The sequence below is a fragment of the Letharia columbiana genome (assembly GCF_014066305.1).
Source record: "Letharia columbiana isolate WasteWater2 chromosome Unknown Sc0000002_s0, whole genome shotgun sequence".
NCBI classification, from domain to species: Eukaryota; Fungi; Ascomycota; class Lecanoromycetes; order Lecanorales; family Parmeliaceae; genus Letharia; species Letharia columbiana.
In genome coordinates, this window is record NW_023501038.1 from 877,017 (window position 1) to 896,326 (window position 19,310).

Genomic DNA, 19,310 nt, shown 5'->3' on the forward strand with positions numbered 1-19,310 from the left:
AAAATAATTAAAATAATTAAGAACTACAACATCAGTGGTCAGCGAATGGGTTCAAGATACAAGGAATAAGAAGTCCACTCATAACGTGTACGCCCTTCTTAGCACATACCTGCAAATGACATTTCACGCCATTCTTTCTGGTCTTTCTTTCCCCACACCAAAGGTACATAAATAAGCTTCGGAAGCCTGTTATAAAGGTACACACTTGTGGTCTTGTACTTGCTTGTTTTCTTCGCGTGGGAAAATCCTGTAGTTGTAGGCATTGGGAAATAGTAGACTTGGTGCGTATATTAGTTGTGGTGACTCTTGTGCACACTCCAATGACGGAGATCTACCTTCCCCATACCACCATTACAGCAGGCTTAGTCAGACCTAGAGCGATGAGGTAACTTCCTGTCAGATGTTCACATGTCCCATGCCTCCCCACAAAGCTGAGATCAGTTCTGAACAGAAGGTCTCCGTCAGCATTCTCACCCAGGTAAAGAGACAGGTCTGGAGATAGGCATCTCAGAGGGTACCAATCTTGCCCTTGGCGACGCGGAGCCATCGTAGGAAGAAAACAACAAAGGTTCGCTACAAGCGAGAATCGTGATTAAGCGGCCTCTGTTGATATTTGTCATCAGGTGCATTGATTAGTCCTTCCCCCAGCCTTTCCTCTGCGTGCCGTTGACCGCTTCGTAATTAGTCCTCCCGCCTGTCCTCCGCGTGCCATTGACCGCCCCGTAATTAATTCTCCTTCAGTCTTTGTTCCAAGCTATCTCACTTATCGTCGGTCCTGGTATCTGACTTTCTTCGGACTCTCTCTCTCCCACCCTCTTCTCCCTTCTCCAGACTTCTCGGTCGCGTTGAAGACATCACCATGGCCTCGCAGGACTTCTCTGAAATATTGATCAAATCAAGATATGATCCAAATGATCCATTAAAGGTAGCCCAGTTTCAGGAGACCGTTTTCGAGTTTATGAAGCTAGTCAGAGACGACAACCTTGGTGATCCGAACGGTGCGAAGCTCATGGACAAATTCTGCGAGCTCGTCAACGACAAAAAAGTCTGGCACTTAGCTCAGATGGTTGTACCTGAGTTTCGATCAACGCGAGAAGAGCAGTATGCATCCAAAAACTTGTATACTGCCCTTCACTTTGTCTAACAATATTGCGTCTAGGATCCATGAGCACATTGAGGGAGAGGGATATGCGTGCATGAACCACGTCCTCAACAAGCTTTCCTTTCTCCCGCCACCACGGAATGACATGAATGCCCTGGTCACAGAGCAAGAAATGGTCGCGCAGAGACACAGGCAGGACGTTGAGTATTTGGTGACTAGGGGACGAGGCAGACGGGGAGCCACATCTCGTGAGTTAGATGATGTGGAAGATTCTTGTCGTCAGGTGGAAGGCGAAATAGAAGGTAAGCAATTTTTGAGCAGTCCTCTGAAATTGGCTGTTGCTGATAGATGTCGGAAAGCCTCTCTTCGAATCCAAGAAGATCAATTGAGAAGCGAAAACGAGATCAGAGGTAGAGTACACGATACAGAAGAGGCAATCAAAGGTAAGGCCGACAGGAAGAAGAAGGGAGTAGAAGAAACAGAAGAGCTCGAAGAAGAGGAGGAAGAAGAAGAAGAGGAGGAAGAAGAAGAGGAAGAGGAGGAAGAGGAAGAGGAAGAAGAGGAAGAGGGGAAGAAGAGGAAAAGGAGGAGGAGGAGGAAGAGGTAGTGGTGAGAAGAAACACACGAGATAAGAAGGGGAAGGGAAAGCAAAGCACTGGTGTACCTTAAAACTGGGTGTATGCCCAGAATTAGCTAGTCACGAAAGTATTATACACAGAGAGGCGAAGCCTTTGTGGTTGGGATGTCCCATCCACCGGCGCCTTGGGTTCAATCAGTCTTAGTAGAACATTGAAAGCAGCTCTTTTCGCTAGACAATACCTTTGAAATAACAGCTTTTACAACGAAACTTGCAGGCAGAATTTCAAGTCTTCTCGAGAAGAGCCATTGCGAAGTCGGAGATATGGGCGTTCTTGTTGTAGAGTTGCGGTGGGCTGAAAGAGGACTTCTGACAAGATTATCGCGCAGCTACAGGGTTCAAAAACGTGTAAATTCAATAATGTCTTTATCTGTGAAACCACTGTGCCTAAATGTAAGACTCTGCACAGTTTAGATAAAGGAGCTGCTCCCGAAATGATCGCAAAGTCGCAAGTTTGAGGATGAAAACATGGGATGAGAGATCTAAAACATGATATATATAAAAATAGCAAAATCTGCGAAGGATAACATAGCAGGGGCTGTGGTCTAAGGGTATGACGAGTCTTTAGCACGCTGCTAGTGTTATAGAATAGACTAGGTTCGGGGTTCGAGTCCCCGCAGCTCCAGACAACTTACATTTTTGCACACCTTAGGAGTGTTGATTTTTGTTTCTAGATTTTATGTGTTGATAAAAGTATGCCGTTTCTGGAGTAATAAGCAAGTTAGCTGAGATTTTGGCTACCAAAATTTGGCATCGCGGAATATGAATCGTATTGTATCTATCTATACTCTCGAAGGACGAAGTCGTATTTCTGATGTCTGTTATATTGTTATATCCTTGGTTCTTCAGCTTATTGGAATGTGGTGTAAGTTTTTGAGTGTAAAAGTTGTTGTTATCAGAAGAGGAAAAGAAAGCATGGCTGTGAAGTCTACTATCTGAATAGTAGGTGGCTAGCCCTACCACAAGGCTGGGAGTATATTCCAACACTCTCCTTTGCTCTAGGTCTTGTTGCCACTCAATTATAATGTGATTAAGGCTTCCTTCCCTTCATGGAAAAGATCTCGCTATCGCCATGTGACTCCTCTTAAACACAAATACATACATACATGCTGGAATAACACATGACTGAATATCATAGAGCTGTCGAAACCACACGACATTAAACACTCTATTCTGACTCCCCTTGACACGTGGGAAATCAAGGCCACCGGCCTAATATCGCTACCATATTACCCCGTTTCTATCTTATTTCTACCTCGTTTCTACCTCGTTTCTATCTTAATAAATTAAGTATCGTAGATTGTGTACTTGAAATAATCGTATATCTGTACTGGATCGTCCGGTACTAGCGTCCATCTCCTGCCATTGTCTATCACAAAGTTCCAGTCAACATGATGTCCTCGCTTTCGGACTGCCTTGTGCAATGTGAGACATATCTACAATGTATTGGTCTAGAAAGGGCCAAATGGGCTTTGCTCTTGCAGACACCTCTAGACGCTTGATTTCTTCCTACTGACAGGGAAGTAAATGTTGAGGACCCTACTCATCACAATAGATCCGGACGTCGGCATCGTCCCTGGTATTTCCTAACGTCATCGCACCAATCCAGCCTAAGTCTTCTTGGAGGTGATTTATATCGTCTACATTCATTCCAAATAGCAGTACAGGCGATTGCTTACCGACCACGAGCTATGCCGCCGTCTCCTCGTCAGTCTCTACACTGAAATCCCTTACCCTTTTGAAGAGCAGTTGATAGATGAATCTTTGGTATCTGTCGCTAAGATTGAGCAGTCGGCTGGACCCGTGGGTGGCAACATTCAGAGATCCTTGCACCGTTGCTGACGTGAAGCCTTTCAGTAAGCACCTTTGATCTACCCAGAAAGTTTTGGGTGCTTCGACCTCACAGTTGACAAAGATGGAGGTCACGGAAGTCAAATAGAGTGTCAGAATGAGAGGCCAAAAACACAGACCGCCAATGCAGAAGAAGGCCATCGTGATGGAGTTGCAGAATGTGAGCCGAGTCCTTGGTCAACTTCAAGACATTTTGTGCCTTATCTCAGGTCGACTTGTATAACTTGGTAGCTCGCTCGCATATCCCATATCCTGGTAAGGCATTATTTTCACATCTGTTTCTACGCTGGACTTACCTATCTCGGCTATTTTGGACCATTGCTTATACATATTGTCATACAATGTATCAGCCACTTTTTTATGGAAGAGCATGAGCCGAAGATGGCCTGCCCAAAGTAAAGCACGACTTTCAAGGCGTAAATGTGAGGCTGACGCCTAATACACGGAAACGTTCAAAACATATGAATGAATCATTTCTTATACATGTACCCTTTTTCAAACGCGGTCACTTTTATATCTGGGACAATGCGGTACGAGCTTCCGTTGTAATCTGTTCACAACTTGGCTGATTTACTTTCTTTCAAGCGACACCGAGGACAGCATGATATTCCCCTTCTTTACATGTTTCAGTCCCTTCCGTAGACTGATGCATCGAGCATGTTGAAGATATTGTGTTTGCTGAGCTTAGCTTTTTCAAGGTTGGTGCCAAGTTTCTGCCATGAAACACACCATAGCCCGTAGCCAAAAGAAGGCTCATCAAATATTGTTGCCGTACTTGCCAGATTCTTCGTGTCCAGAAATTCTATGGAAAATATATGTTATCAGCCTCTGAAATAGCTGTTGGAGTCGGGGTTGCCGACGTATCGTCCTGGTCTGTAAGCCTTCTCCAGATGGATCCAAACGACTTCGAATATATAGTCCAACTCAGAGTCCGTGCCACCTCACATCTTTCCCCACAATCTCTATCACTTTTCTGCTATCATAAGGAATACCTTGTTGCTTTACGGCAGCACTTCATTGGGTACTGGCAGTCCCGCTTTGCGCTCTCCAGACATGCTTCTCCCCACGGTTGTCTTCTTTGGGCTTCCTCCTGCAACGCTGAAGAGCGCTCCAATCTACTTGGAATTACCGTGGCACCACCCGCAGTCAATACCTTACTACCTACAGTGACTCTTGCACCGGTGACCAACTTCAATGAATCACTCGTCAGTCGTTCCATTTAACGTTTTGTGGAACCGTAACTAAAGACACACAGCCAGCGGGCCTCTCCGTAAACGTGACAGGCCCGCAGATAGAAGTCATAACAGATGTCGCCAGTCTGAATGGAGATACGTTACCTGCTCTTGGACCGGACGCTGCGGCGGCGTTGAAAATAGCCTATCAAGAAAACTGTCCCAACGGGCTAGGCAGTCCAAATTGCGAAACCAGCCTACAGCTCGCCTTGAACGTCGACCAGCCAAACCTCCAGAAACGCGTCGTCGTATTTCTTGTCTCCATCCTGGTTGTGGGAATGGCTATAGAGTTTGCAGAGATGCGGAAACGGAGAATGTAATCAGCAGAATCAGAATGCCTAGCGTCAACGTTGCGACGCCATCGTCGGTCCAAGGTAGAAAAACTGTTGTGTTCGCAACTCAGACAGACGGTGGCCAATTGATAACGGCAGTACCAAGCCCAACAGTCGATAGCACTAGGTGAGCATACTTTCTTTCGCTCACGGTACGTATCATTTGACAACGCTGATACATGAGTAGTCAATTTTCTATTGCTTCCGTCACGGTTGACAGCAGCCTTGCCCAAAAGGGTGACCTGATCTTCGCAATGCCACCCGGGGCCGTTGTTGCGCTAAGCCAGTTCGTGCAGACGTACGGCCGGTGCACTGTAACAAGGAAGCGAAGCTGCGACCCATACGAGACTGCAGGATACGTAGCTGGGCAGGCCGTACGACAGGTGAAGCCTGGAGGTGTCACGAAAGACCTGATCACCATGCCTACTGACATCTCATTCGGGGATCTCATTCAGCCGCTGGCGGCGCCGCTTCCGCAGGTGGTACTGTTCGGCAGGCAGGTCACCGCGTTGGCTGCGAACTCTGCCCTTCTCAACATTGTGGCCGCCTTCCTTCTTCTAGCTGCCTACGCTGAGCTTACGACCACAGCACCCGATCCTACCCGGTCGATCATCCCCGCCAGCGACTTCTCGACGTCTCAAAGGCCTCAACAAACAGGATCAGAATGTCCGCAGCACGTACCCAACTGCAGCAACTGTGGCGGAAACAGCAACATCCAATCAGACCCCTTACACACCAACGGGAACTGTGTCGGTATCAAAACGACTAAGTATAACAGCTTTGCTGCAGGCTGTGTCTGTGTGGACCCGAACGACCCGCCGGGGTTCCAGCCATATGAGAGCAGCGAAGCCATCAGCGAAGCGCAAGCCTTCCTGGTCGCCATGGCTGCCGACGGAACAGGAGACGCCATTTCCACGAGTGGCTCTACCACGATTCCTGCATCAAGCTCCCCTTCCGCGACCCCGGCTAAAGCCTGCAACAACGGCGTATCGTATGGTGAACCAGAACCGTGCGAGGCGAATTGTTCTGCCGGGACTTGCACGCGTGTTCTGGCGAAGGTCGGGAGATGTAAAGGGTGCACACCTCCCCCCACAACTTACTACAAATGTACGTGTTAGTAGAAGTCTTGCTGCTAGATCGACGGTTAGGTTCTCGAACTCTCCGAATATGTTTGGCAAGCCATGGGTATTATCGGTCGGAGAGTAAGAGGAAATTTCACGAGATCATTTACTGCAGAATAAAGATTGTTTACCCTATGTCATCACATTCCAATGATCGCATTCCTACCATCACAGTGTCTCGGCACACTCTACCACCTTCTTCCCTCCTCCCCCCATCCTTCCCCTTACCCCACCCACAGCTTCTTCGACAAAGAAGCTACCCTGACCTTCCAGATCCCTCATCCCGCTCCATCGATCGATCAATCGCCGCCATCAACAAGGCTCATATCCAACAACCAGACATCGAAGCACGAGTCTCTAACGCAGTCAACGACCTTGCTCCAAGCTACCCTCCAAAGCCCATATAAAACACTTGATATAAATACATCTACACCGCATAGATCCCTTTCCATCCGCACAGTCCCCCAACGGCTTCTTCCGCGGCCCAACGAAGAAGGGGGTTGGTTCTGCGAGCCAGGCCTTACACGACCCGTCTGCGGCCTATGGCACTCTGGTACCATTCCTCACAACATCTTTAACAAAAATCTCGACAGTGCTTGAAACACAAAGCGCACGCAGGGCTGACACCTCGCGTCGGGGATGCCGGGCGTGATAGGGCAGCTTCCTACCCGCGAGTAAACTCGGCATCTGCGGATATATCCCGCGAGAGAGGAATGAGCGCATGAGAGCCCATAAGGCCGTTGGCATCGGCCGTGCAATGATTTTGGTATCAAGTTTGAGGAGGTTCTGGTCATGGGGAAGCGTACGCGCTTGAATGAAGCGTTGTCTGCGTGCTAGCATCTAGTGAAGTACAGTCAAGTGCTACCCTCCAAATCCTGCTTCGCACCGAGGCTCGCCGCCGTTTTGAGTGCAACCCTCTACCGCCGGTTTGCCACTGCTCTAATACGATCTCCGTTCCAGATGGGGATCATATCGGCCTGGGAGTGAGATTGAGTGACATTGTTGTCTCTGAATAGTATAGTAGGTACATGAACATCATTTTTGCGGCTCATAATTCAGCAGATGCTGATCATTACCCCTGGATCCTTTTTATATCTGGTATAGTTGCCCTGGACATCATCTGACAACTCAAAATCCATCGATGCCACATGTCACTCCCAGCATGGGGTTCTTGGTTCAGTGATACCTTATTCGAAGTTTGGTTTGAACCCTTGCTCCTTTCACTTGCACAAAGGTAGAACGTTTCAATCGATTTTCGCTTCAGCTAGCCTTCTAAAGGGCGTCAAGTTGTTCGCGAGGCGAACGTTGGGAGGCAAATTCTTGGTTTTACGACCAGAAAGCTTCTTTCGGGCTACCATGACTGGAGCTGACGATTTCGTAACGAGGTAGTTTGAAAAGGAGCCGAGAAGGACGCTGTGTACCAGAATTAGCCACGTCCACATCCGATAGACGGGGGGCTTTCCGGCTTACCCCTTAAGAGCACTGCGTCCACGAGAACCAATGATGACAAGCGTGGGCCTGAGCCCATCAATCTACAAACTCGTGAGCCTCATGAAAAGAGTTCGCTCGAAAGGGGTATATGACGTACAGCTTCAGTGACCATGTACTTCGGACTCTTGCAGTGAATGACTTCGATGGCGACCCTAACCTGCAGCTTCGTCTTTCTCAAAAACCTGAGACAGGTCTCTGACAGCGTTTCAATAGCATGCGCTCGTTCTTGGTCGGCGTTGGATTTGGATCTGGATCTTGAATCTATCGATACCACTGCACTAGACTTTCGTGACCCCGGACGGAGAGTCGCCTTGGATAAGATTAGAGGCCCCTTTTGAGACGCCACAGTCATCTTCTCCATCACTGCTGTAGTTTCTTGCATTGCTTTAGCGCCCTCACCAATAGGGAGACTGTCTCCCGTTTTACCAGTGCCGACCTCCTCATCAACGGCGTACACTGCAAGAAGCGTGTCGCCATCACGCAAGACTGTCCCGATCGTCCACTCCAAAGCGTAGGCAGCTTCACTGCTCAAATCCGTAGCTACAAGGTAGGTGCGCAGTCGCCTTGTCCCTTCTTCAGCTTCTCTCTGCATCTGTGCAAAATCACCTCTGATGATCGTCTGAATGACTCGATGAGGGACCGAACTATCGATAGGAGAGGAGTTGATGTTCAATTTCTGAGCCCGGCGAATGTCGTTGAGCTCTTCCGAGTCCGATGTGCTAGGGCTTGGACCTCGACTGACGTTCCGATCGTAGTTGGTATTAGGACGCACGATAAATCTCTTGGATGTTGACACTGGCTTTTCGCCTTCGGGACCCGTGACAGTCACAGTTGGTCGCTCTCCATCTGATGCTGGAAGTGGGCTTCCCGGCGCTGTCCGTTCGCTGTCCTTGATATCCCTCTTCCTGCCTCTGGGCTTTGCCGAGCCTGAAGCCTCATCTCCAGAGCTCCAAGCCAGTGGGTCATCATCACTACTCTCGATTGCAGCTTCTCTATCGGGGTCGTCCAGATAGTAATCCTTCTTCAATCGCCCCACTTCAGCAGAGGATAACACGTCGCTGCTGGGTGACAAGCGTCTCTGACTCTGACTCAACCGAGAAGATGGAGACTTCGAACTCGTCTTGAGGATACCGGTGGTCGAGTTGTGCCTCCTCCCGTTCTTTCGCAATGGCCCAAAAGATAGGCCTCGTCTGATGGCTTCGTGGGGCTCGATACTCGTTTTTCTTCGCCCTTCTGAAAAGCCTCCACTTTGTGCACGCTGGTCCTTGTGATGGCCTGAGCTCTCGGGCCTTGCTTGTTGTCCTTCCTCATTCGAAAGCTTCGACATGGTATTGAACATGGGTTTTATGGTGTCAAGATTGGAGGCTTGCACTCTTGTCGGCAGTCCCATTGTACCCTCGTCTCTTTTGGCTTCCTGTTGAGTGATAGCCTCTTGTGAAGCATCTAGGGCAACGGTAGCCGTAGCCTGTGTATCCATCGTTGTTGGAGTTTGTGACCAGCTCTCGAAGATGTTGAAGAGGCCAGCTCTTTGTCAAAGCTGCGGGTAGGACAGAGGTGCGAAGTCCATTTGTTAGTGTTTTGGTGCTTGTTTGCCTTGCTTATCAGTAGTTAGCTCGGTGTCTTCTCCTGCGAATTCGGACACAGTGAATCTAATCAAGGCAAATGCTGAGATGGGCGCGGATGCCCCCGTATGCTAGCACGTCCACAGAACAACATTGTCTCGAGTCGTAGCATTGTATGAGTAACAAGGATCGGCTGCTTGCTGCCTAGGCCAATCTTCCCGAGTATGCAGGCGAGGATGAGCTTCTTCAGGGTGGTCGCAACATCTTTAAACAGCCTCCTTTCTCATTGCAGGTTGGAAGATACATTCTCATCATGTCTCGTCCTGTGCTTTTCGCCTCGCTGTCCCAACTTAACTTTACCCCTCGTTGCTCCTTCCTACTTTAATTTTAGCAAGCGGCCGGCATGAACCTTAAATTCGATGACATCGAGGGTGCATTACACATCGAGACATCACAAACGCTGTGTCTCGATATCACTGTCATGTAACTATGAAGAGGCCCAGTATCCTCAATCCCTAGATGTAGAAGAGAAACGTAAACACAAATCTGACCCGGTCTTCTGCTCAGCCCATCGCCACTCTCTCTGGAACCGCTTCAGCTTTATTACCCTCCCACGTCCGCATACAAGTAGCTCCTCCCTCGCCTTCCTCTGGAAACCTAAATTCTCTCACCACTTGCTGATCATCACAGCCCACTGTATAGCAACATGTCAACTCAATACGACACCATCCAAGCGCCCTACGACGAGATCCGCAAAAGTTCCAATGCCCTTATCGAGCGCGCTAACGTACAAGAAGCCGTCGCACCATTCATCAAAAATGCACGTGTCCTCGATCTCGCGTGCGGGTCCGGCTTCTACTCGTATCACTTCTTAAAATGGGGAGCCAGAAAAGTTGTCGGCGTAGATATTTCCCCAGTGATGATCGAGGAGGCACGCACTGCCAGCTTTCAAATTCCCTCGAATGGCGGAACGATCGATTTCAAGGTAGCCGATTGCTCCAAACCAGTGCCATATGAAGGCGATCCTTTTGACGTCGTTTTCGGCGCCTGGTTGCTGAACTACGCTCCCAGCGGTAAGGATATGGTGGACATGTGTCGCAACGTTGCACTCAATCTCAAAGACGGCGGACACTTCGTCGCCGTGACGGTGCCGCCAACGCAAGACCCTGCAGCGTTCGTCGAGGCTGAGGGCAAGGTTAGACCGAGTGAATCCGGTGGGTCAGGTGGCTTGTTCTGTAGTGTTACAGGAGTGGTGGGGGATGGAATCACCATCCACGTGCACGCGGACACGAGACAGGGAGATGTGGATTTCGATTGTTATCATTTGAGGAAGGGGGTTTATGAGGCTTCCGCGAGAGAAGGGGGGCTTCGCGGTGAGTTGGCGTGGAGAGTGACTGCCGTACCTGATGAATTCTTCAAGGATCACAAAGGTGGTGCTAGTGTCGAAGAGCTTGATAGTTACAAGGTGACCCCACATTTTGGAATCTTAGTGGTGGTAAAGTAGATGATGAACAGCGTATCACGCATCTCGATAGGGGCTTTCACACCGAAATAACACTGGTTCCAGTGGGTCGACTAGGGTTTCATGCAGCATTCCACTACAGTAACATGTCCGAGTAATGGACTCTACACTCACTTCCCATGCGAACTCTCAAACTGGGTTAAAAGAGAAGAAATCTATGGCGGCCTCGTTGTCGTTGCCTTCACTGTATAATCGAGAAAGAGTTGCTTGATAGGCGGCTGCTGGATCTTCGCCTTGAAATGGTCCATTTTTTGTCAGGAGCAGAAGTACCGAAGATTTCTCAAATAATCTGGACGAACCCAGAGACTCAAAAAGTGAGAGAGACTTCTGTATCTGATTCTAAATTGAACCGTCATTTCCTGTTCTTTATCTTTGGGGAGATGGACTAATCTGTAAGAAACACACCCTACTGCATCCAAGGCCTCCTGCAGACACTGATCTTAGCCACTCAAAGATGCACAATAGACGAGAGGCTGGACATTTGTCGTGATAGTTGACCCACTAATTGCACACGCAGCGCCTGCCGTCGGATTGAAGACATGGTACTCCTTCCATTAAGACCAAGCAGAGGCTTCTTAATGCCTAAAGTGAATTTGCACGAAAGAAGAACATCCTTGAAGTTGGGCGGGTAGTCTGGTAAGAACTAGCGATCGGTGTTATCGTTGTAGTTCCAACGTATTGGTACAACGTTGGCACGCATGAGTGCATTGCTTGCTTGCTAACTACTGGAAGGTATCACATGGTCCGGATGCATTGCCAAGCGCGAACGCATGACCAAAGCCTTGGGTCATTAGGTAACCTACAATTTTGAGAATTCCAGTTCTCGTGGTAAAAGATCGGCAATTCTATTACAGAGATATTCGAAACCTGCCCAAGGCTAATGGCTGAAAGGCACGGCGTCCCGGGGGCAAAAGCACGTATTTGAAGGTAGAGATAAGGTCGAAAACCGTCGGATAGCACGTGAATACACTCTGGACTCATACATTTCGGACTCCACGGATGGGTCGAACTGAGACTTCGGTTTCTGTGATATTGCTGTGAGGTCATCTGAAGTATTTTGTACCAGAGGACTAATTGTAGATGTATCATCACTGGACTCTGACGAAATCAGAGTTGCCGTAGCGGTGCATCGATCGGTTCCTGTGATGCCGGCCTCCATACTGGCCAGTCTTCGAGACACGTCCTCGCTGCACCCCAGGATACGGCCGACAGCGGTAGCAAGGCTCCGCACCGAAGCCTGTGTTTCCTTCAAAGATGTGCTGAATTCAAACTTGACATCAGCTGCCTCGATCGACATACCAAGTCTCATTGTGCATTACTCGAAAAGTAAAGATTGTCAGTATCAATTTCAAAGAACTCTTGGAAGTCCGGACACGAGTTTAGATTTCGTTGCTCTTTTTCTCGCTTCTCACCCAACGCGGCCTAATGCTCGTAGACACCGGTTTGTCGAGTTTGAAAGAATCGAGTATTTGGTGCAGCTCGGACATATTCAATACCAAAGGAGTGGTGATGGCTATAAATTTGCTCCACGCATATTACATCTCTGCGTACTCTGGGAGCATCCTTCGTCCCTAGAACAAACATTCCAAGAGGAGTAAGGCAGAAGGTCAGGTCTGAGAGCTCTATGAGGACGCTGCGCATTGAGTGCGGTGCGTCTCTTTCCTTTCCGATGAACTCTGTCACCGCCGCTGTGATCTTGGCTGCCACTGCCAGGATGCCCGTGATGATCTATGTTGAGGGATGGTGGCGAGCATAGTGAAGCCTTGAGTGTAGGACTTTGGAGAATCACAGCCTTGCTGCACGTTGGAGTCTGCGGCCGCCATAGCGTGGGGCTAATGCAGGATGGAGTCGAGAACCTAATCTTCATTGGCTGGGTCCTAAGCAAACGATACATTTCAGGGATTTTTTAACTTTGTACATCGTATTTTTACAGTGAAAGAACGGGACGAAGCTGAACAGCAACTGGTAAGCTGTGATACGACTTGAGAGTGACATAGGGGCAATATGTACGATGACTTTGGATATATAGTTATCTTCTCCTGTTACCAAACGACAGATTGGCTCGAGCTGCAGTACCCAGTTTGTGAACCCCACCCCTTCTATCCCAGACAGTACTCTTCCCTTCAACTATAGCAATCAATTCGTCCGCAATTTTGTGAGCAAACATTGCTCTGCCGCTGCCTTTTGTACGTTTCTTGATTGCAGCATCTAGAATCCACATCACAGCTGTCCGTCGCCGCTGCCGTAAGCCTAGAGGTATCGGTATCTGCAACGCTACACCACCACCTGCCGCGCCTTTTTGTGATCTTATCCGGAGAAGAGGCGCCACAGAATCGATAGCAAGTGTGAGGTAGAGTATGGGGTTGAGAGGAAGGTGGTTGGTGGGAGGAGCGCCAAGTATTAGAGGATGTCGAGGGTCTGGAGTAGGTGGGGGAGCCGTTCGTAGACGTTCGAGTATCATAGCCATGTTCTAGCGATAGCTTCGAGTTAGCACCCTAATTTAACGTGATGTGATTGTGAGCCCAGCGGGCTTGTAATGAACAGAAGAACTGACGGGCGTACCCTCTGAGCTTTACTCAGCTTGCCGTCTTGCATAAGGAGATTTGTAACCTGATGGATAACCGGGTCATAGCGATGCTTGAGATGGGAAGTGCTCGGCAAAGGCAGCTCTGGTAGGCCGAAAATGTGACCCTGGTTTTGGACCTCTGCAGACTCGGGGTCGATCATGGCTTGAGCTCGCCGCGGAGTTGAGGTCGAATACGATCTGCTTCCCTTAGGTGACGACGCTTTGAGTTCTTCCTGCAACACTTTGGGTGCCTTCTCTTGGCTTTTTTGATCGCGTTTCAGGATCTATTGTCGTCTTTGTCAGCTGATGTCGTGTTGACGATGGTATTCATGAGGGCACGTACCTCTTGTACTGGTGAACCCTGTTCCACATCTGGTCCCCCTTCGCCAGTAATATCACCAGTAGCTGCTGCCTCCTCGCTTACGTGCGGGAGTTGATCTTGATTGGGTCCTTTCGGTTGTTCTGATTCAGGCAGAGGTTTCTCGTCTGAGGTGATGTTTCTTCTTTGCTGTAGTCGAAGACACAAGGGTATTCGGTGGGCGGAGAACTCTAGGACCTTGGGCCGCACATCAATTGACCGGCCAGAGCGGAGTAGCTGGATTCCTGGGCGCATCTTGGCTTTCAAACGTAGATGATCGTTGGCGAGCAAAGGCCAGCCTCCAAGCCTCCAAGCTGCAAATGTTCGATCTCGCCAAGCTTGATTAGTCAGCGGTTTCTGGATCTACACTGCAGAAGAAGGGAAAGAGACTTTGACGCCTATGAGGCTTTCTTAATCTACGATATGGTCACTCTGGTCTCGAATAGTGAATTTTAATAAGACGGCAAAATGTTCTTCGTTGGATCTATCTAAGATTGATGGAGAAGAGAACTGAAAACATAAAAAGTACGCTATCACAATATGGGCCTAGAGCCGGCAAATTGCTTTTCACAAAGCAAAGCGGAGATGCTCTATTGCCTCGAGTGTACTTTTTCCTTCTCGTATCAATTTGTACCTGATAATACCATTATCATAGTCCGTGAGTCTTATTTGACCATTTGGTAGCGTGTTAATTCTATCGTGGAGTGCCTTTCTCCTTGAACGATTCGGTTCGGCGGGCTCCGACGAGTCTGATGGCCTAAGCTAAAGACTTTAGTATCTTTACCGTCCTCTTCCTGATCTTGTATCTGACAATCTCGGGACTCTCATTTCTTCTTCTCTGCTGATTGTAATCGAGGACGATATCTGATGCGTTACGCTTCCTTGAGATTATACTCTTACCCGGTCTAGGACTCGTCTCCTTTGATTGAAGCACCTAGAATTTCTACCCAGGATGGCTCCAGGAATCATTGAACCTCAGCCTGCCGTCTCCATCGCGAGATCACACTCACTGCAAGCAGTCACAGAGCCATATGATGATATCCTACGGTTCTATCTGAACGGAACCAAAGTTGTAATCGATTCTGTCTCCATTGATCCTGAAATTACTCTACTGGAGTATCTAAGAGGGATAGGCCTAACAGGCACGAAACTTGGATGCGCTGAAGGAGGCTGTGGCGCTTGCACTGTCGTGGTCTCTCAGTTGAATCCCACAACCAAGAAGCTCTATCATGCATCCGTCAATGCGTGCTTGGCGCCTCTTGTTAGCGTGGATGGCAAACATGTCATCACAGTGGAAGGCATCGGTAATGTCAAGAACCCGCATCCAGCCCAAGAACGGATAGCAATGGGCAGTGGCAGCCAATGTGGCTTTTGTACACCTGGCATAGTCATGAGCTTGTACGCTTTGCTGAGAAACGAATCAGACCCTTCAGAGCTCGAAGTTGAAGAAGCCTTTGATGGCAATCTCTGTCGTTGTACAGGCTACCGACCTATCTTGGATGCTGCGCAAACATTCAGCAAGAACAAGGCTTGTGGCAAAGCAACAGCCAACGGCGGTGGTGGCTGTTGTATGGAGAATGGCAACGGAGATGCGGCAAACCGATGTTGCATGGAGAAGACAAACGGTGTGAATGGAGATCAGCCGATCAAAAGGTTCACACCGCCAGGATTCATTGAATACAACCCAGACACTCAGCTCATATTTCCTCCTGCCTTGACGAAACATCAATTCAAGCCTTTAGCATTTGGAAACAAGCGTAAAAAATGGTACCGGCCGGTCACTCTGAATCAGTTGCTCGAGATCAAGAGCGTGTACCCTTCAGCTAAGATCATTGGAGGCAGCACCGAGACGCAGATCGAGATCAAATTCAAGGCTATGCAATACACTGCTTCGGTCTACGTTGGTGACATCGCCGAGCTTCGCCAGTACAGCTTTAAGGACGACCATCTCGAGATTGGTGGTAATGTTGTGCTGACGGATCTCGAGGACATTTGCTTGAAGGCAGTTGAACACTACGGTGCCCTCAAGGGGCAACCCTTCATGGCAATTCACAAGCAGATCCGATATTTTGCAGGGAGACAGATCCGGAATGTTGGTACACCGGCTGGCAATCTAGCCACCGCTTCTCCAATCTCGGACCTGAATCCTGTATTTGTGGCAACTAACACCGTGCTTGTTGCCAAATCACTCGATAAAGAGACAGAAATCCCAATGTCACAATTCTTTAAGGGGTACAGAACTACAGCGCTGGCACCAGATGCAATCATTACAAGCCTGCGAATCCCTGTTGCGCGGGAGAAAGGAGAGTATCTTCGAGCGTACAAGCAAGCTAAACGCAAAGACGATGACATAGCTATTGTCAACGCTGCTCTGCGCGTCTCGCTGAGCAACGACCATGTCGTGGAGAGTGTAGACCTTGTGTATGGAGGCATGGCTGCCACTACTGTCGCTGCTCGAGAAGCGGTCTCTTACCTGGAAGGAAAGACATGGACTGATCCTGCAACACTCGAGGGGGCTATGAACGCTCTGGAGAACGACTTTGATCTTCGCTTTGGAGTGCCTGGGGGGATGGCGACCTACCGCAAGTCACTCGCGCTTGGGTTCTTCTATAGATTCTATAACGAAGTCCTCTCAGGCTTAGGCGTCAAGGCTTCGGAAATTGATCAAGACGTCAGAGGTGAGATTGAACGTGTGATATCAACGGGCAAGAAAGACCATGAAGCTACTCAAGCATATGAGCAGAGCATTCTGGGCAAGGCAAACCCCCACGTTGCCGCTTTGAAGCAATGCACCGGCGAAGCTCAGTATACTGACGACATACCCGTACAAAAGAACGAGCTTTACGGGGTCATGGTCCTGTCGAGTAAGGCCCATGCAAAGATCCTAGACGTTGACTTTGAAGCTGCCATGGATCTGCCCGGCATCGTCGAATGGGTAGATCATCATGACCTGCCGAGCCCTGAGGCCAATTGGTGGGGTGCTCCAGGTATGTGTTTTACGGAACCGTTTTCCCCTTTCTACTTTGCAATTTTCAATCCGCTGGACACGGCAAAAGAGCTGGAGGCGCCATTTCGCTCCGAGACTTTTGTCTTAGATTGCGATCTGGGCTTGAAAACAACTAACTCCTTACGCGTGTAGTCTGCGATGAGGTTTTCTTTGCTGTCGACGAGGTCTTCACCGCAGGACAGCCTATCGGTATGATTCTCGCCGACTCCGCCAAACATGCAGAAGCTGGAGCCAGGGCCGTCAAGGTGCATTATGAAGACCTGCCCGCCATCTTCACAATCGAAGAGGCCATCGCCCAACAAAGCTACTTTCAGCACTATCGGTACATCAACAAGGGGGAAGGCGAAGAAGGTAAATTTGATGATAGCGTTTGGGAAAAGGCAGATCATGTGTTCTCTGGTGTAGTCCGTATGGGCGGACAGGAACACTTTTACCTTGAGACCCAGGCATGCGCCGTCGTGCCAAAACCGGAAGATGGAGAGATGGAGGTTTATAGTAGTACACAGAATCCGACAGAAACGTAAGCTCCCGCTCCCCAATGCCGCCCTCTAATGGCTAACAATCGTACAAGGCAATCCTACATCTCCCAAGTCACCGGCGTCCAAGCGAATAAGATCGTCTCCAAGGTCAAACGCCTTGGTGGAGCATTTGGAGGTAAAGAGACTAGATCTATACAGCTTTCTGGCATCTGTGCTATCGCTGCGAAGAAGACTAAAAGACCTGTGCGATGTATGCTAAACCGCGATGAAGATATGATGACTTCCGGTCAAAGACATCCTTTCCTTGCAAGATGGAAAGTCGCTGTGAACAAGGATGGAAAGCTTCAGGCCCTGGATGCTGATGTCTTCGCAAACGCTGGGTGGACCCAGGACTTGAGTGGTGCGGTCGTTGATCGAGGCCTGTCACACATTGACGGGTGCTATCTCTTTCCCAATATCCACGTCCGTGGTCGCATAGCAAAAACCAATACAGTTTCAAATACCGCTTTCCGCGGATTTGGAGGTCCACAAGGGATGTTCATCGCCGAAACCTACATGGAAGAGATTGCAGACCATCTAAGCATGCCAGTAGAAAAGCTGCGAGAAATTAACATGTACAAGCCGCATGAGATCACTCATTTCAATCAGGAGCTGAAAGACTGGCATGTACCGTTGATGTACCAGCAAATTTTGGATGGAACAGATTATCAGGAGCGGAGAAAAACGGTCGAGCAATTCAACCATGAGCACAAGTGGAAGAAGCGGGGCCTAGCCATCATTCCGACCAAATTTGGGATATCATTCACTGCAATCTTCCTCAACCAAGCCGGAGCCCTAGTGCATCTCTACCATGATGGCTCGGTTCTCGTCGCGCACGGTGGCACGGAAATGGGTCAAGGTCTCCACACAAAGATGACAATGATAGCAGCCCAAGCCCTCGGTGTGCCACTTTCCGACGTCTTCGTGTCCGAGACCGCTACAAATACTGTGGCCAACACCTCTTCAACCGCTGCCTCTGCTTCAAGCGATTTGAACGGCTACGCCATCTTCAATGCCTGCGAACAGCTCAACGAACGGCTCCAACCTTATAGGGAGAAGCTTGGCAAAGATGCACTAATGAAGGACCTTGTCCATGCTGCGTACTTCGACCGTGTCAATCTCTCTGCCAACGGCTTCTACAAGACGCCTGATATCGGATATACATGGGGTCCAAATACGGGGCAGATGTTCTACTACTTCACTCAAGGTGTTACTGCCGCTGAAGTGGAGATTGATACTCTCACTGGCGACTGGACTTGCTTGCGTGCAGACATCAAAATGGACGTCGGCCGGTCCATCAACCCTGCGATTGACTACGGCCAAATCGAAGGAGCATTCGTCCAAGGTCAAGGCCTCTTCACGACGGAAGAAAGCCTGTGGCATCGTGCATCTGGCCAGCTTTTCACTCGAGGGCCGGGCACGTACAAGATCCCGGGCTTCAGAGACATCCCCCAGGTCTTCAACGTCAGTCTGCTCAAGGACGTGGAGTGGGAGAACCTGCGCACCATTCAGAGATCGAGAGGTGTGGGCGAACCGCCACTGTTCATGGGCAGCAGTGTCTTCTTCGCCATCAGGGACGCGTTGAGGGCCGCCAGGAAGCAGTACGGCGTCGAGGACGTCTTGCAGCTGCAGAGTCCAGCGACGCCGGAGAGGATCAGGATCAGCTGCGCCGATCCGATCATCACGAGAGCGCTCGTGGAGCCGAAGGAGGGGGAGAAGAGTTTCTTCATTTCCATTTGAGAGGGTCCTAACGCTTATGTATGGGACGAGCATGATTGTACGAACGTTATGATGGTTGCGCGGGCGATGGTCTTCCGAAGTGGTCATGACACGGCCGGATTTGATATAAGGTGCGGAATGCGGGCGTCAAGCCCGAATGATCAGAGTAGCTATCTATGACCCTTTTCCTATATCTATCTCTACCTCAAAGTGCGGTGCTACATCCCAAAACCCCACTTGCAATCACGATTCAAGACCGGTATCCCGTAATGGCTGTTCGCATATCCCTCGT

At 49.4% G+C, this 19,310-nt stretch overlaps 8 protein-coding genes and 1 non-coding gene across 9 annotated transcripts; 6 read left to right on the forward strand and 3 right to left on the reverse strand.

The window, feature by feature from the left end:
• Window positions 1-859: 859 nt before the first annotated feature.
• HO173_001245 (uncharacterized protein) lies at window positions 860-1,709 on the forward strand (the record flags this gene model as incomplete). The annotated part of the gene is made up of 3 exons (XM_037303187.1): window positions 860-1,101; window positions 1,160-1,404; window positions 1,462-1,709. 3 exons carry the CDS (start codon window positions 860-862, stop codon window positions 1,707-1,709), a joined length of 735 nt encoding a protein of 244 aa, XP_037169834.1.
• Window positions 1,710-2,273: 564 nt separating this feature from the next.
• On the forward strand, window positions 2,274-2,364 carry HO173_001246. The gene has a single exon. It is a non-coding gene; the product is annotated as a tRNA-Ala (tRNA).
• Window positions 2,365-4,480: 2,116 nt separating this feature from the next.
• HO173_001247 (uncharacterized protein) lies at window positions 4,481-5,142 on the forward strand (the record flags this gene model as incomplete). The annotated part of the gene is made up of 2 exons (XM_037303188.1): window positions 4,481-4,795; window positions 4,846-5,142. 2 exons carry the CDS (start codon window positions 4,481-4,483, stop codon window positions 5,140-5,142), a joined length of 612 nt encoding a protein of 203 aa, XP_037169835.1.
• Window positions 5,143-5,156: 14 nt separating this feature from the next.
• HO173_001248 (uncharacterized protein) lies at window positions 5,157-6,682 on the forward strand (the record flags this gene model as incomplete). Its single annotated transcript, XM_037303189.1, has 3 exons — window positions 5,157-5,281; window positions 5,342-6,261; window positions 6,549-6,682. 3 exons carry the CDS (start codon window positions 5,157-5,159, stop codon window positions 6,680-6,682), a joined length of 1,179 nt encoding a protein of 392 aa, XP_037169836.1.
• Window positions 6,683-7,519: 837 nt separating this feature from the next.
• HO173_001249 (uncharacterized protein) lies at window positions 7,520-9,243 on the reverse strand (the record flags this gene model as incomplete). The annotated part of the gene is made up of 3 exons (XM_037303190.1): window positions 7,520-7,688; window positions 7,746-7,807; window positions 7,864-9,243. 3 exons carry the CDS (start codon window positions 9,241-9,243, stop codon window positions 7,520-7,522), a joined length of 1,611 nt encoding a protein of 536 aa, XP_037169837.1.
• Window positions 9,244-10,034: 791 nt separating this feature from the next.
• On the forward strand, window positions 10,035-10,832 carry HO173_001250 (uncharacterized protein; the record flags this gene model as incomplete). The annotated part of the gene is made up of 1 exon (XM_037303191.1): window positions 10,035-10,832. One exon carries the CDS (start codon window positions 10,035-10,037, stop codon window positions 10,830-10,832), a length of 798 nt encoding a protein of 265 aa, XP_037169838.1.
• Window positions 10,833-11,727: 895 nt separating this feature from the next.
• HO173_001251 (uncharacterized protein) lies at window positions 11,728-12,159 on the reverse strand (the record flags this gene model as incomplete). Its single annotated transcript, XM_037303192.1, has 1 exon — window positions 11,728-12,159. The coding sequence occupies one exon, from the start codon at window positions 12,157-12,159 to the stop codon at window positions 11,728-11,730; it is 432 nt and encodes a 143-aa protein (XP_037169839.1).
• A 720-nt stretch (window positions 12,160-12,879) lies between these two features.
• On the reverse strand, window positions 12,880-14,029 carry HO173_001252 (uncharacterized protein; the record flags this gene model as incomplete). The annotated part of the gene is made up of 3 exons (XM_037303193.1): window positions 12,880-13,320; window positions 13,413-13,700; window positions 13,760-14,029. The coding sequence occupies 3 exons, from the start codon at window positions 14,027-14,029 to the stop codon at window positions 12,880-12,882; spliced, it is 999 nt and encodes a 332-aa protein (XP_037169840.1).
• Window positions 14,030-14,726: 697 nt separating this feature from the next.
• On the forward strand, window positions 14,727-19,039 carry HO173_001253 (uncharacterized protein; the record flags this gene model as incomplete). Its single annotated transcript, XM_037303194.1, has 3 exons — window positions 14,727-16,761; window positions 16,914-17,301; window positions 17,353-19,039. 3 exons carry the CDS (start codon window positions 14,727-14,729, stop codon window positions 19,037-19,039), a joined length of 4,110 nt encoding a protein of 1,369 aa, XP_037169841.1.
• Between the last annotated feature and the right edge of the window lie 271 nt (window positions 19,040-19,310).